The 16,261-nt window shown below is 42.3% G+C and overlaps 1 protein-coding gene across 1 annotated transcript in view; it reads left to right on the plus strand.

The window, feature by feature from the left end:
• The first annotated feature begins 2,470 nt into the window (after positions 1 to 2,470).
• The window catches only part of pdlim4 (PDZ and LIM domain 4), a 29,523-nt gene continuing 15,732 nt past the window's right edge, over positions 2,471 to 16,261 (plus strand). Inside the window, exons 1-2 of the mRNA XM_010900854.5 lie at positions 2,471 to 2,816; positions 9,070 to 9,221. Coding sequence (XP_010899156.3) covers positions 2,724 to 2,816; positions 9,070 to 9,221 — 245 coding nt within the window. The 5' untranslated portion in view covers positions 2,471 to 2,723. The remainder of the gene's footprint in view (positions 2,817 to 9,069; positions 9,222 to 16,261) is intronic.

Consider the following 16,261-nt stretch of genomic DNA (forward strand, 5'->3'; position numbering starts at 1 on the left):
GCATTTTTCTAACCACATGAATTAAACTGCATAATTTCCATTCAAGCCTTTTCTCTCTCTCTTCCGACAAAGCATTTGGGGACGTAAATCTTGAAAACAAGCTGGCTGCCACAAATATATACTTTTTTTGCTTTATTAAAAATTTTAACAATTGTACATCTGCAGCCATAACGCTGGTGGTTGATTGAGACTTTAACTGTGCTTTGAAGTGAGGATGGGAGTAAGCATACATTGTTTACAAACAGAAGTTTTCCTGAAACTGAAAGAAGAATTCCTAAAAACTGAAAATTCCCCGGTTCTTTCACGGCCTGCACACTCAACAGAAACTGTCACCTTTTGAACAAGTTTGGAATGACCTGGAACAAAGATATCTGTAACTAGCAGATGCTGTATATCCAGTTATGTGAAATCCATAGATTAGGGCCTTATTGATATATTTCCATTGGCTGATCACCTTATATGAACTGTTGTAAATCTTTGAAATTGTTGCATGGTGTGTTTATATATTTTGTTTATACAAATATCAATGACTGATTTATGAATTTATTTGAAAGACCATGCCCATGTAAATGTTTATTGGTCAATAGTGGGTAATTTGTGTTTTGGCACAAATCTGAAAAAGATTGCGTTGAGCAGATAGCAAGAAATCCATCTTGGCAAACTTAAGGGTTCTTCAGGGAAATGTTATTCCTGTGAAGAGCGGGACCTGTGTATCTATCTGTATCTATTTGTTATTCAATTCAAAATATTACTGTTTAATGTGTAAATATTCACATATACCATAGAATAAGGACCAACATAACATAATATTCAGGTAAGTATGTGTTTGTTATGGCTTTACAAAGCTAAATGACACACATGCACGCACAGACAGAATGTTGTTCAGTACCAGTAGATATATGTTATCATTAGACATTACATATCGTAAACGTTACTCTGAGACAGTCCTGACTCACCTTGACTCAGGGGTGTTCACGTAAACCAACACAAACTCAGACACTTCTTCAGTTCCCATGTCTGTTTTTTACAGAGACAGTACTAGTCATGTTGGAATGTTTATGATGTCATAGGCTCACGCACAAAAACCAGAGTCAGTGAGTCACATTGTAAGAGACTGGTGAAATGAGGGAAGAGACCAGAGGATCCCTCAATAAATGTACGTTGCCTTTTTTTGAATGCAGCAATATAATACTACTTTTTTCCAATCAATGTCAACTGCTCACATGAGAACTTTAGAATTGCATCTATATTTCAGTTGCTTTTTCTGGAGTACTGTAGGCCTAGCCCACAGTGAAATGTGCTGTTCTAAACAAAACAATTCAGACCTACACATGGCGGGCTATGTAAACATGCATGGCATCACATGGCCAGTAGCCATTAAGGAAACACTTCACTTGAAATCTGTGAAATCCTCCAATCTCAGCTCCAGTGGATGAATCCATGGTCAGGAATTAACAAGTTTAACCTCTTGATTGCTATCATTCTTGTGAATTTAAGTAATAAAAGTTTGTTTTTGTTTGGTTTCTGTAAAAGTTTGCCATGGTTTCTTTATTACAATGAAGAGATGAAAAACAAGCTACATTTTGTATACTAGTGGTGCTCAAAAAGCTATATTCTACAGTAAATATTGCATGCATTTAAAATATATTTGGTGAAAAAAGCATCAAATCTGGTAGATGTTTCTGGAGGCCCCAACATTTGAAAATAAATGCAAAACAATATTTTGCGTTCAGTTATTACCTATGAAGCGAGGCTTTTTACTTAACTCCAGGGTATAAATGGGACTTCTGTTAAAGGTGCATTCCTGTCACATGATCACCTCATTGAAAGTACCAAGCTCTTTCAAAATCACTCTGTTATATAAAAGGTGATTTCACCTTGTCTAAAAGTGATTTCACCTGTCTCAGACAGATCACCACCAATTCCAATCTGAATGAGGTTCAGGTGTGCAGAAGATGCTGTGATAAGTGCCTGCGATGGCACAGATATATTCTCTCAATAATCAATATAAATATTCCAGAAAAAACAAGGTAATTTTTGTTGTACAAATAATATAATCACAAATGTAATTTAATGTATATATCAAATATACACACACGCACAATTTACACTGTGTGTACAGTATGTGTATGTGTATGTAGGTGTATATATACTTAATTTTTTTTTTATTGGATTTAAAAAAAGAAAATGGTGTTATAATAATGGCACCGTTTCATGAATCTGACTACACAAACGTTAAGCCAATTCTTATTTAGCCTGTACTAAACATGGTTCCAGGGGGCGGGACTTTTTAATTTATAGGGTATTGGCTCCTTAAAAATGTATATGTCCTCCTGCCTTGTTGAACCCTAGGAACTGAGGACCAATGTTCCAATCCACGACTGACTCCCCCCCCCCACACACCAAAAAATAAATAAACGACCCTACTAGGATACTTCTACGGTCTGTCAACCTAAACCACTTGTTTCCATGGCTTGTTTCCATGGACCAGCTTTTTGTTGCACCCACCCATTCGGTTTCAACTGAGCGGGTGCACGGCGGCTTCTCAATGCACAACTCCCTATTACACGTCAGAGGCGGCTTCATTATTTAAAGTTGAATCAACTGGGGAAGAAAGGTTTTCGACAAGAGACAGTGTTGCCTAGCAGTTCATATGTGCTGGAATTAGTAATACGGCACAGTTGATTGCACAGTTCCTACGGATATATTTTTCTAAATCAACTATGACCCAGATCGTGACACTGAAGGGACCCTCACCTTGGGGTTTTCGACTGGTCGGTGGAAGGGACTTTAGCACCCCGTTAACTATTTCGAGGGTATGTACGCTTAATGTGTTCCCGTATTTTTTCTCGTAAAAGCATATTACGATTGCTGCGGTCAATGATGCATTTGGTAGGCTAATTGTAATCTAGTTTGTCAGAAATGTGCATCTGTTTTTTCTTTTATTCCGCCAATGAATTATAGCCAACTAAATTAACACACGGGGAACTGCTCTGGTAAGCAAGGCTGATTTAGCAGATCGAATGGCTGTTGATATGATCATATAGCCAGCACAACGGTGCCAAGGGAATTATTGTATTGTCAGCATATGCTCGGAGGCTCCAGCTGATATTGTCGCGGTCCCGTCTGTACTCAACACCGACGAAGTACTTGTATGCCAGTCAAACTTTATTCAAGACAATCTCACCACTTGTTGCAATTCTAGGGCTGCAGTTTTTGGTCCTAGTGTTAAATTAAGTGTTGAATTAAGTGTTGCATGCTATGCCAAACTTGCCACAAAATGTTAACCAAACTTGCTACAAATGTTGTCCCAAGATGCAGGACAGATTATATGTTGGCATTTATTTGCAACAGCAAGCCTACATTGTGATGATATGCTAATAACAACGCATATCTTGGGTGTCACAATATAAATATAGTGGACAAATAATAAAAATATAATTTAATGTATACTTTCTGCTATTTGACTAAAAGATCACAAACACCTTTGCTTTGTCTCAAAATATTTTGATAACATGGATTTACATAGTTTTGAAAGAGTGGGTTGGGGGGCAGCTGTGTGTTTGGCAGTAGCCAATAGTTTACCTCAGTCAGGATAAACAGTGGGTCCTGGCTGTGGGCTGGGCGCTGACATTTGTTTTTCATCAGGGATGGTGCCGCTGAGGGATTCCAGGTGTCGTCTCAGCTGTAAGCCTCGGGACCATTTAACTACCACTGAAACAAAGAGGGCCATTTTTTAGATTAACAAGGGGAGACTAACTCAGGGTCACCTGAAATACCCCCTTTCATGTTGCAGGTCATTGACATTGTTTTACATGGTTAAAAAGCTAAAACGCTTTCGAAAAATCACTGTACCATGACTTCGTCTGGTGTATGAATTGATCTTCCATGACCGCTTTTTATTGTACCATGTCTTATGAGACTTTTTCAGATTTTCCTTAAGGCCAGTTAGGTCAATACTCTTGGCAAATGGCATCTTTTCCACCATTAAAAGGCTGTAATTCAAGCATTGTCAAACATACATTCTTAGAGTGCCTAAATTATGACAGATGTGTGTCCAAATGAGTGCACTGCCTGGGGAGTAGGTGACATTAGGGACTTTCATTACAGGGTACAGTGAGAGCCAATGGTGCTTGAAAAAAACATCGGATCCACTCCATTAGCTCAGTTGACTCTTACTTAACACAAAAAACATAACAGTGGGAAGGAATTCAGCTTGGATGGTCCCTAGAACCCTGTAGATCTTTTGTTTGCTGCTGAGTTAGTATCACCAGCTTGGTATTCATCACTTTCTCACTGCATTCTGGCCATGACAGACCATAAGTGTATTTACTGCTCCATAGGCAGCACTCAATGTAGCAAGGTCCAAATGTCCCCACAGGGATTCAACCTGACCCCCACATGGTTACATTTCTGAAGAACCATTTGGGAGAGAGCAATGGTGATAGCGTTCTTTCCATCCATGTTTTTTTTTATTTTTTATATCAGAGTTAATGGTTTGGAACACCTGCATTTCAAACAAAGAAAGTTCTAGACTCGAGTACACTGTCATGATGGCAGCAGCTGTTTTGTAGCTAAAGTGCCTGCTTTTCCGAGGCTATGCTGGGCTTGGTGGATTGGAAGTCTGCAGGAGTCTGCATTCTAAAATGGTCAAACAGGGGCGCCGGCCAGGTCACTGATATAATCGCTGAAGCATGTTGACGGGATATGCAGAAAATTGCAGTTGGATACATTCCTGTTAAATAATTGTAAATTCCACTCCCATGCAAATAGCGATGCTAGTGACCTTTCAATTGTGTTAATCTGACAGATTTGGACACAAGTTAACAGTTGTGCTTAAATAAAACGTATACACTTGTCACTCTGGTCGGCTGTAGACACTGATAGCTTTGTATTTTTCCTCTGTATACTTCTGGGCGTTTTGATACTTTGTGATAGTGGCAGTGGGAAAGGAGAGGGTTTTGGCTGGAATGGTATGTGTGCACTAGAGGCCATGTCTTACTGGTGGCCCAGTCTACAGCTTTGGCCTGTGTTTGCTTGTAACCAGCCTGCACTGTTTATGCCAGCCTTGTCTGTGCCTCTTTCAATGTAGAACGATTTGAACTTTTATTGACCCCCCCCCCCCCCCAACCCCCCCCCCCCCCCCCCCCACAGTGGACGGCTTGCACGTTGGTGCACTGTCAGGTTCCGGATCCTATGAAGCCTCCACAGCAGTTTTTTTTATCTGATATTTGCTGTTTATCATAGAATAAATTGCGTTAACTGAGCAGATAAAGCTGGAATGTTCAGTTACCACAAATGCTTGGGTTTTCTTCTTCTGTTTTCCTCTCCTCTGAAGTTATCCTTTATCAGAGACAGGAATGTACTCCATCTAATAGGCAATATATTCTTTATTTTTCCTTCTTCTGGTTCCTTCTAAATTTGATATACAGGCCTTTCTTGTTTGCCCTGTTTTATGATTGGTGTTTTCCTAATTCCATAGTGCTGAACACATTGTCCCTATTCTAAGCTTTGTCTGTCCCGATGAAGCATACCTAAGAGCCATGTGACCTAGAGACACAAAACAATGAAGACCTGATAGGTTTGTGCTGCTCTACAAGGAGACCCATATTGCTGTCGCTCCCTATCACCACTTGAGGCATTAAACTTCAATTTGGTTTCAGTTACCGCCATACAAATGGGAAATTAATTAATGCAATTTCAGCACATGCTATGGTATTTCTTAGTGGAGCGTGACAAAGACGGACGTTGGATGCTGTCCAATGGACTGGAAGGGGGTGTATTCTCACTAGAGGGTAGACTCGACCTTCAGCAACAAATTAGATTCAGAATGTTGCACTCAAGAAGCCCATGGTCATACGCACAGTGAAATAGGCGATGGCATCACTCCTCAGTTGTGTTGAAGTTCAAGGGGACTATCCCTGGCTTTTCCTACTCATTAAAGTTTGAGCCAACATGTTTGCTAAACAGCTGCTCTATTGTTTATGGCATGGCACATTGAAACTCCTTTGTAAGAGTGCCACAATCAAGCGGTATTAAGAATTTTGTGACCAAACAAGTAATGAATCGTCTCCCTAAGTGGGGTCAAGGCCATCGTCATGGTTTCCATCACCCAACAAACAAGCAAGCAAACAATAGTGGTTGTATGTTTTTTTTTTTTTCAGCATTATTCCTTTTTGGCATCATGTGATGCACTGTAAAAAAAAAAGGTTTTCTACTTTAAAAATAAATTTGCAATTATTTACACGAGGTTTTTGAGTATTTTCAACTAGAGATATTATTTTATAAAATATTCTTGGCTTCTAATGTTCAATCGATCTGGTTGTTTTGAGATCCGGTCACAATCCTCTAAAAACAGGGCCAAGCAGCAAGTAACCCCCGAGAGATTAAAATATTTAAAACGTCCATTTAAAAAAAAAAAAAAAAAAAGTCTAGATAAATGTGACTGATTGCAAGTATTTCTAATATAACATTTTCTTGGTAATATATGTTGGTTATATTGTAAAATAATTATCCAAATTAAGGCATTCAAACATCAAGCATTCTAACAACTGATTTTTTGGTGAAATTCAAAACAATTTGGGGTAACATTGACTAAGCCTGTGAATATATATTATTTATTTACCACATGTATGTACTGAAGTCATATCACAGGGGGAAACTGTTCAGAAGAACACTGCACAATGCAATGACTCAGACCCCACCAAATGGCATTGATCTTGCCGTATTGGATCGAAGCACATATTGTATGTTGTGGGTAATTCAGCATCTGGTACTCGTGTCATTAAAATGTCAGTTCCCGGCCATGTTTTAGTGGTTATGTCACTGTGTTAGAAGCCTCCCTAGAGAGTGAACCAAATGATTTAGATTGCCCTGGTAATAGACTATCATACCTTCAATGCCACTAATGCCTAAGAAGGGGTCTTGACTGGACCTTTCACCAAAATCACGCCATTCGTTTAAACAGGGACTGTTTGTTCTAAAGCAGGGCTGCTCAATTGTGGTCCTGGAGATGTACCATCCGGTAGGTTTTCTCTCCAACCCCAGTTGTGACTAACCTGACTTGGCTTTTCATCCAGCTAGTTATTAGAATCAGGTGCGCAAAAATAGGATTCGAGAGAATTTACAGGATGGTAGCTCTCCAGGATCCAGATTGAGCAGCCCTGCTCTAAAGTGAATGCTTTGTGTGTGCGTGGGTCTGTTTGTGTGTGTGTGTGTGTGTGTGTGTGTGTGTGTTTGTGTGCGTACGTGTCTGTGTGTACATATGCACTCATGCATGTTTTGTGGGAGTGTCAATGTGTGTGCGTGCGTGCGTGTGTAATCCATGTCTGTGTGCACACATGGGGCCCTGAAGTCCCCTTAGTAATGGTAAATCCAGAAAAAATTGCCGGTTACCGCTAGAGAAAATGCAATGTCCGGCTTTGGGATTAGATTTAGGAAGAAACAATTTGGGTTTAGGGATTTAGGAGTTAGAGATTGGTTGAGTTTAGGTTACTGATGTTAGATTTAGTGTTTGGGATACAGGTTAGTAGGTTTAGGGCTAGTGGATAGGAAACATGGAGTTCTAGGTTTGGGTTACATTTTAGGTCCCCACAAGGATAGAAAAATAAACCTGTGTTTGTCGGATAATGAAGTCCTGTGGTTAATGTCTGGTAAAGGGTTATGAGTAAGTCACACACAGACGCCGATTTATTCCCTGACCCTGAAGTGGTCTTTGTCCGGCTGAAGCTTAACAACATGACACCGCAGTGGAGTCTCATCACACTCCACCTCTGTGTCCTCCGGTCCAGTCCAACCCCAGGGTGGTGACCTCGAATTCAATGGCGCTGCCTCTGACCGAGGGGGAGAGTCAATGGCTGTGAATTAGGCGTCCCACACTGAAACACACATCTTCGCTGTTAGCTTTTAATGGACCATGCGATTTACGTGCTTTCGCCCCTAAAACAAAGCTCTGCTCCATGTGCTGGCCTGCTCCCCTGCAGTGCTCCCCTGCTCCCCTGCAGTGCTCCCCTTCTCCCCTTTCTCTATAAACATTGTGAAGTGCTGTAGATCGTTTGGTTAAATCAAGCTGCCAGTGTTTGAATGCACACCGAGATGTTGTTCTGAGTGGACTTCCTGGATAAGGGATTTGAATCTGTTTAACGCGAGTGGAGGATTTCCGTTAATCCCTGCATTTTATACGAACGTCCTGATGACGGCCTCCCCCAGCGCTCGAGACTGCTACGTTTGTACACAGGGACCACACACTGTAATGATTGCTGGTTTCATTCAACCTCTGTCCGCCAAATCAATATGTCCGGTGATGCAGTAATGGAAAAAGATGGGGGCCGTAAGGATGAAGGGCCAGGGCAATGGCAGGCAGGGGGTAATTATGGAAAATTGCTGTCATGTGTAAACAAGTGTCTAGGAAGGTAAAACGTTCCCAGAGGAAGGAGGAGAACCCCCGCCCCCCCAGCTCCTTTTGTCCTCCGGAGCCCAGACAGACGTCCACAGGGCTGACGGTATATCTGATGAGAGATTACAGGACAAACCTGTACTGTATCTTCACCCCCGTTTCCAAAGAAATATGGGACCCTGTGTAAAATGTAAAGAAAATCAGAATGCAATCATGTGCAAATCATTTAAACCCTATATTCAATGGAAAGTAGTACAAAGACAACATATCAAATGTTGATGCAGAGAAATGTTATTGTTTCTTGTAAGATACAGCTCCGGAAAAAATAAGAGGCCACTGCACCTTTTTCTTTCCTTTCCAAAAAAGTTTAAAAGGAAAGTTTTGAGTGAGGAAGAGAAGCATTCAATTTGCAGTGGTCTCTTAATTTTAACCCTTCTGTTCCTCTTTTTTTGTAAAGGAAAGTAAAAGGTGCAGTGGTCTCTTAATTTTTTCTGGGGCTGTGTATTATCCACTTTGTATTTGATGCCAGCACTTTAAACAGAAGACTTTAAATGACCACTGGTAGTAGATTGTGAACAGGTAAACCTTATCCTGGTGCCATTGTGTGGTATTATTTTTGACTGGGTGTGTGGCCTCTGTTCTAATATGGTGTCTGTCTTTTGTTTGATGGTCAGGTGACCCCTGGCAGTAAGGCCGCACGGGCACAACTGTGTCCTGGGGACGTCATCCTGGCAGTCAATGGGGACAGCTCCGACACCATGACCCACATGGAGGCCCAAAACAGGATCAAGGCCTGCGTGGTGGAACTCACACTCACTATCAGCAGGTACGCGAGAACCTCCCATTTACAAAGCCCCGCTTCTCAGGACAAATGCAGTGCACTTTGCTGTGTAGATAGTGGGTAGCTTTTGGGAACACAGCCTCCCTTTATTCATTAGTTCATTACAAGATGTCTAGTTGTAATGAATGAACGACCCCATGCATTAGATTTCCTAGTCTGTTTAAGCCACATGGTGATCAGTTCTCCAACCCTGCAGGGAACTCTGGCCAGGAGGCATACGCCCGGGAACACAGCATAGCATGGGAACATCGACTGTTGAATTGATATTGTATAATCAACTAATCCTGATGTGTAATGGGACTATTTTTCCACTTCTTCCAGCAACTCATAATACTATATTTGGGAACATTGGGGAAGACATGATTTACCTGGTTCAATGTAACACATGAAATACTCTAATCCAAAGTTGATTGTTGGTCTAAATGGCCAGTCCCTATTTGTAAAATATGTCAGATTGGGGGTTGAAGCAGACCGGAATGTTCTGTTTTTAAACAGTTTTACAATGGAGGGTTTGAAATGTCCACACGAGAGGAGTAACTTACTGCATTTTTGGAAGACGGCAGCTCCAGGATGAAAATGTCTTCCTTTCTGAAGAGTAGACCCATATTGGTGCTAAGCCTCAGTCTGGAGCTGACTTTGCAGTGGGAAAGGAAAGGAGAATCAGCCTATTCCACAACCAGGGGTAACCTGATCCATCAGATGAGTCATGGGGTTGTTTGAGCTCAACGTTTTATCCCGTCAGAAATAACGTTCCACTTTCCATTTGTTGTATGTCGAGTATAGAATATGCTTTCCCCATAACCCTCTACCTTCTCTTTTTCGCAGCACAAGGCCCTGCTATTTGCTGGTATGTGGCCTCTTTCACGAGCAGCCAAGAGGTTTAAATGATGCTTGGTGCACAATCTGTTAGCACACTGGGAGGAGCGCACATTTAGAGTGTGCATACTACTTTGGGTTTCCATGAGACGTACAGGTGCTGGTCATAAAATGTGAATATCATCAAAAAGTAGATTTATTTCAGTAATTCCATTCAAAAAGTGAAACTTGTATATTATATTCATTCTTTACACACAGACTGATATATTTCAAAAGTTTATTTATTTTAATTGTGATGATTATAACTGACAACTAATGAAAATCCCAAATCCAGTATCTCAGAAAATTAGAATATTACTTAAGACCAACACAAAAAAAAATGTGTTGGAAATGTTGGCCAACTTGAGCATGTACAACACTCAATACTTAGTTGGGGCTTCTTTTGCCTGAATTACTGCTACAATGCGGTGTGGAATGGAGTCGATCAGTCTGTGGCACTGCTCAGGTGTTATGAGAGCCCAGGGTGCTCTGATAGTGGCCTTCAACTCTTCTGCATTGTTGGGTCTGGGGTATCGCATGTTCCTCTTCAAAATACCCCATAGATTTTCTATAGGGTTATGGTCAGGCGAGTTTGCTGGCCAATTAAGAACAGGGATGCCATTGTCCTTAAACCAGGTACTGGTAGCTTTGGCACTGTGTGCAGGTACCAAGTCCTGTTGGAAAATGAAATCTGCATCTCCATAAAGTTGGTCAGCAGCAGGAAGCATGAAGTGCTCTAAAACTTCCTGGTAGACGGCTGCGTTGACCTTGGACCTCAGAAAACACAGTGGACCAACACCAGCAGATGACATGGCAACCCAAACCATCACTGACTGTGGAAACCTTACACTGGACTTAAAGCAAAGTGGATTCTGTGCCTCTCCTCTCTTCCTCCAGACTCTGTGACCTTGATTTCCAAAGGAAATGCAAAATGTATTTTCATCAGAGAACATAACTCAGGAGCAGTCCAGTCCTTTTTGTCTTTAGCCCAGGCGAGGCGCTTCTGACGCTGTGTCTTGTTCAAGAGTGGCTTGACACAAGGAATGCGACAGCTGAAACCCCTGTCTTGCATATGTCTGTGCGTGGTGGCTCTTGAAGCACTGACTCCAGCTGCAGTCCACTCTTTGTGAATCTTCCCCACATTTTTGAATGGGTTTTGTTTCACAATCCTCTCCAGGGTGCGGTTATCCCTATTGCTTGTACACTTTTTTCTACAACATCTTTTCCTTCCCTTCGCCTTTCTATTAATGTGCTTGGACACAGCTCTGTGAACAGCCAGCCTCTTTAGCTATGACCTTTTGTGTCTTGCCCTCCTTGTGCATGGTGTCAATGGTCGTCTTTTGGACAACTGTCAAGTCAGCAGTCTTCCCCATGATGGTTTCACTTTTTGAATGGAATTACTGAAATATATCAACTTTTTTATGATATTCTAATTTTATGACCAGCACCTGTAAATGTTCTGCTCATCTGAAGTGGGCTACACACATGTGATATTTGATTTTAATTTGTAAGGACGGGGTCAAGTTTGTCATACAACTCTCTCATGCGTACCATGAAATAGTGTAGTCTTCATTTTTTTTGGAATTGCTCCAGAAGAAACTCAACTGTTAGCAAATACCTTTGCCAAAGTATCCATGCAGAGAGCATCGAGTCACAGCAGCACCATCAAACTACAGAGGCCGCAGCCAAGATCACCCCAGCGGTGATGTTGCCAAGCTCCGCATATGCTATCCATTCTTCTACCAGCATCATTTACACAATTGCTCCACAGGTCCTTCAGTCTCCGACTGTTCCTGATTGAACAGAGGTGCCAGCCCACCTGGGCTAACCTATATGGTTAGCCCAGGTAACCTATACGGTTAGCCCAGGTAACCTATACGGTTAGCCCAGGTAACCTATACGGTTAGCCCAGGTAACCTTTACGGTTAGCCCAGTATCCTATCCCAGCCACACATTCCAAAATGTAGTAGCAACTGGTGAAATGCACCGCTATTACCTAATTCATTACTTGGCTTGTTTGAATTTGATTCACGAAAGTGTATTGTGCCAAATCACAAATTGCTATGGCTACTATGCATGGCATGATTTTCCATGTTTGAAGCGGGCCGATGTATTTACGACAGCTGTTTCATGGGTGCATCTCATAGAATTGTAAATAAAGATTACACATTGTGTGCTGCCTTGTTCGAATATGTAAAAGGCACAGTTGCGCATACTCTTGCAATGCAGTGGAATGGCAGGGGTTTATCTCCATGTCTTGGCTATGCTATGAGGAGCATGACGCATGCTTTCCTCTCTTTAAAAGGTCAGTTGGTGTGAGGGAGCGACTGAGGGCTGCATTTACTGTATTATTACACAGCTGGATTTATGCTTTTCTGTTTTTCTGATATGCTTATGTTTTTCTGATATTTTGTTTTATTGTATTGATGTGTGTTCTGTTCACTTTACATTCATTCTTCAGCATTAACTGCTATTTTGTACTTTTGTTTGCATGAATTCCTGCTACTTTCAGTATTTAGTTGAACTATTATTTTGGTTAGACAGCTGTGCCTGCTGCATTTAAATAGTTTTTTGATAGGTGAATACCCTTTCTGTCTTGTAGCCTATATTGTTTGTTTGCTGTCCCTGGTGCTTAGCTGAGATAGAGCTATGTACATGAACAGTGAAGGGTATGGAGCTGGTGGAATTGTTTAGGAAGAGAGGGAGAGAGCACAAAAGGGAGAGGAAGGAGCGCTGAAGGCAGGCAGAGAGACAATTCACGTGGGCATAATATTATTTTACTGCCCAGATTTCTGCTGTGTGTGTACAGCTGGAAATTCAATTACAAATACTGCGTGCATAGCGTTGCTTAACCTTCTGTTTTTTGTTCATAGACCCATTATGTCCCTGTGTGACCAAAATGTAAGATATGCACTCAGTGGCCACTTTATTAGGTACACCTGCTTGTTAATGCAAATAGCCAAACAGTGAATCGTGTGGCTGCAACTCAATATGTAAAGCATGCAGACATGTTCAAGCGGTTTATTTGCTGCATGACCAAACATTACAACAAGGAATATGTGTGATCTAAGCGACTTTGTGGTATGCTTGTTGGTGCCAGACATGGTGGTTCCAACATCTCAAATGGCTGACCTCCTGGGATCTTCATGCACTATAGTGTTTACAGAGAATAACGCGATAAACAAAACATCCAGTGAGGGACAGTTCTGTGGGCGAAAACACTATTAAATTAATATAATATAGCGAAAACACTATTATATTAGGGTCAGAACCTAAATGTGCCTCATGTCAACAGTACAGCCTGGCGGTGGTGTAATGGTTTGTGGAATGTTTTCTCGACAACACATCAGGCCCCATAATACCAACTAAGCATCATCTGAATGCTACAGCGTATCTAAACATTGTTGTTGACCGTGTGAATCCCTTTATGGCCACACTCAACTCCTTTTCAAATGGGTACTTCCTACAGGACAACATGCCATGTCATAAAGCATGCATCATTTCAAGCTGGTTCCACAAACATGACAGTGACTTCAGTAAACCCCAGTGGTTACACAGTCACCATATTGCCATCCTATTGAGCTCCTTTGGCGTGTGGTGGTATGGGTGAGTTTACCTAATGAAGTGGCCACTGAGTGTATTTTCGGGGGTGGGGAGGTGACCAGAAGAGGCCGAGTTTGAATTACCCAGAGAATAATATTTTTTGAGAACAACAGACTAAGCCCTCATTAAAAGACACTGCCATAAAGGACTCAAACTGTCTAAAAAGGCCTGTAATTTTCGGCTGCTGCTGTTGGATAAATATATGAGCATACACGTCTGCTTGTGAACCAAAATTACATTGTTTGCAGCCGAGCTTGAGGCACTTACATACAAGAATGTCGTAGTTATGCCTCTGAATTCATTACTTTCATGTCTTTTATATATTTTTTCATAACCTCTTTTTGAAGAGCCTTCATAGGAACACTGGCTAGCTGACCAGGGATCCTCATGAAAGAAAGTCAAAGAAATATATAGAGTTCATAAAAACTGGGCATAGAGTAGCATCTGTTTTTGGACATGAAACTAGCACAGAATCACAGAATTGGGTTGTTAATACGTTTGTCACACAGCCATTTAAACGTGGTGGGAGGAGGAAAAGGGCAGCAGGCCAGCTTTCATAGAGCTTGACACTGAGTCACCCACCTCATAGCTCCATGTCGAACCACTGATACACTCCCTAGGCACTGCCCTGGGAGGTGAAATGGACCAGCATTTCTGACAGCCTGATCAGAATGTGCGCCTTGCACAGTGAGAGTGGCCCCTACTAAACGGGCCTGGCTCCAAGTTCACGCTGGTGTTAGCGCAGGCGGACAGAAATCCGGCAGGCCACAGTAAAAATACGTAATGTCTCCCGTAACTGGCCTGTATATCTTCAGGCCAATGGCGCTTTCTCAAAGACATGGAGCAGCTGTGGGGAATCTCACCTCCCAACCCTCAAGTCCTCCCGCTCTCACCCCCACACTCTGGCACCACTCCCCCTTTTTCTCAAACTCTTTTTGTCTTTCCCTTGAAGAGAGCAGTGCTGGTTTCATAGAGCCGGGAGACAGATGACTGTTATTTGTTTCCACCAGTGGTCAGAACCTGCGGAAAGAGACTTGCTGGGTTGGCTGGTCCAGTGCAGTGAAGTCATGTGACCTGATGGGGGAGAAAGGGGAGAAAGTGGGGGGGAAAGATAAACAGACAAAGAAAATCAGGGGGAGAAAGAATGGTGGAGGAGGTTGCTCCGCTTATGAATGAGATCGGGCTATGAAGCGAAGTAATCCTAGGAAAGCGAAAGAGCGAGCCAAAGAGAGAGAATACCCCTGTTGACGTTGTAAAAGGCCAATCAAGGGGGCCTGCAGAGTCTGGAGGGGGACTATACTGCCACCATTGATCTTGTAATCTCAGACCAGGAATCTACTGGTGACCCCACCCTGTACAGAAGATGAAGTGGGGGGGGGGGGGCTGGCTGGCTATGTCATAGGCTACATCTGATCTTGTCTCATTTTACATCAATAACAAAGTAGCAGCTTGATTGTTTTGATTTGTAACAGTATAATATCCAAAGACTGCTTTCAGTTAAGGATCAAGAGGCTTTGAGCTGCATTTGATGAAAGTCGTAAGGATTCTGTGTGAGCTAGAAACTGCAGGAGGTGATGCTGTTGGTCAGCATCTTGTTTGTGGGTTCCTTTCTCCCCTCTAGTGTATGGTACATCCCTGCACAGCCAAAATAAACCATCCACATCCACCACCTCAAAACCAAATCAGGAAATGAAAACTGGCAGAGAGAGCCATGCAGAGGAAAATCTGACCAGAAAGGAAAGTTATTTGAAAGTCATAATGATAAAGTGAGACCGGGGTCCTTTCATTAGAGAGACCTCTATCGTCTTTATTTAGCAGTGAAATATGCACACGCTCCCATTTATGAGCAAGCTTTGGAGAGGAGGAAGGATTTCCTATTGGACATAAATGTGGCCCCACTGACCCCTCAAGTTGCAAATCGGCCATGGAGTCAGGCTCTGAAAATGATTTCACCAGTTGTCTCCCTGTTGGAACCTTGGCACTGGAAGCCAGTAAGGAGAGTGTAGAAGGCAGTCCTTGGAGCTCCACAAATCCCTCACATACTGACTCAATATTGGAGGACACGCTAAACTGGATCACGGAAAACAATATGCTCCATTGTGTTATATTGGTACGTATTAATATGTATCTGCTGCCTTGCCTGTCTGTCTCTCAACGGTTTCCACGCTCTCATCAACGTCCTCCACATAGCTTTCTCACATTCTTGGGCTTTTGGTATTAAAAATGCCCTTTTACTTTTCCACCAACTTGCTCAATGGTGCATTCATATGTGTCCAAGGAGACAAACATTCTGGGATGCGGAGTGTCGTGTCCATGGTGGAGTTGTAGGGCTGGATAGATGTCTTGGATCGTCCCACGCAGTCTGCAGCTCATCCATCAAACGAGCTTGCCCATGAAGCAGCATTGATATGAACACCTCTGTGCTCATTTCTAAGGGATTGCCTCATCCTGCTACAGCAATGCCAGCAGAATCCAATGACCTCATCCTCCGGTCGTAATATTTCCACCAGCAGAGATCTCACAGAGGCCTCATTGTAGTGTTCTGCTCTTGCATGTGGGCGTGACTG

This window comes from Esox lucius, chromosome 7, assembly GCF_011004845.1.
Source record: "Esox lucius isolate fEsoLuc1 chromosome 7, fEsoLuc1.pri, whole genome shotgun sequence".
NCBI classification, from domain to species: domain Eukaryota; kingdom Metazoa; phylum Chordata; class Actinopteri; order Esociformes; family Esocidae; genus Esox; species Esox lucius.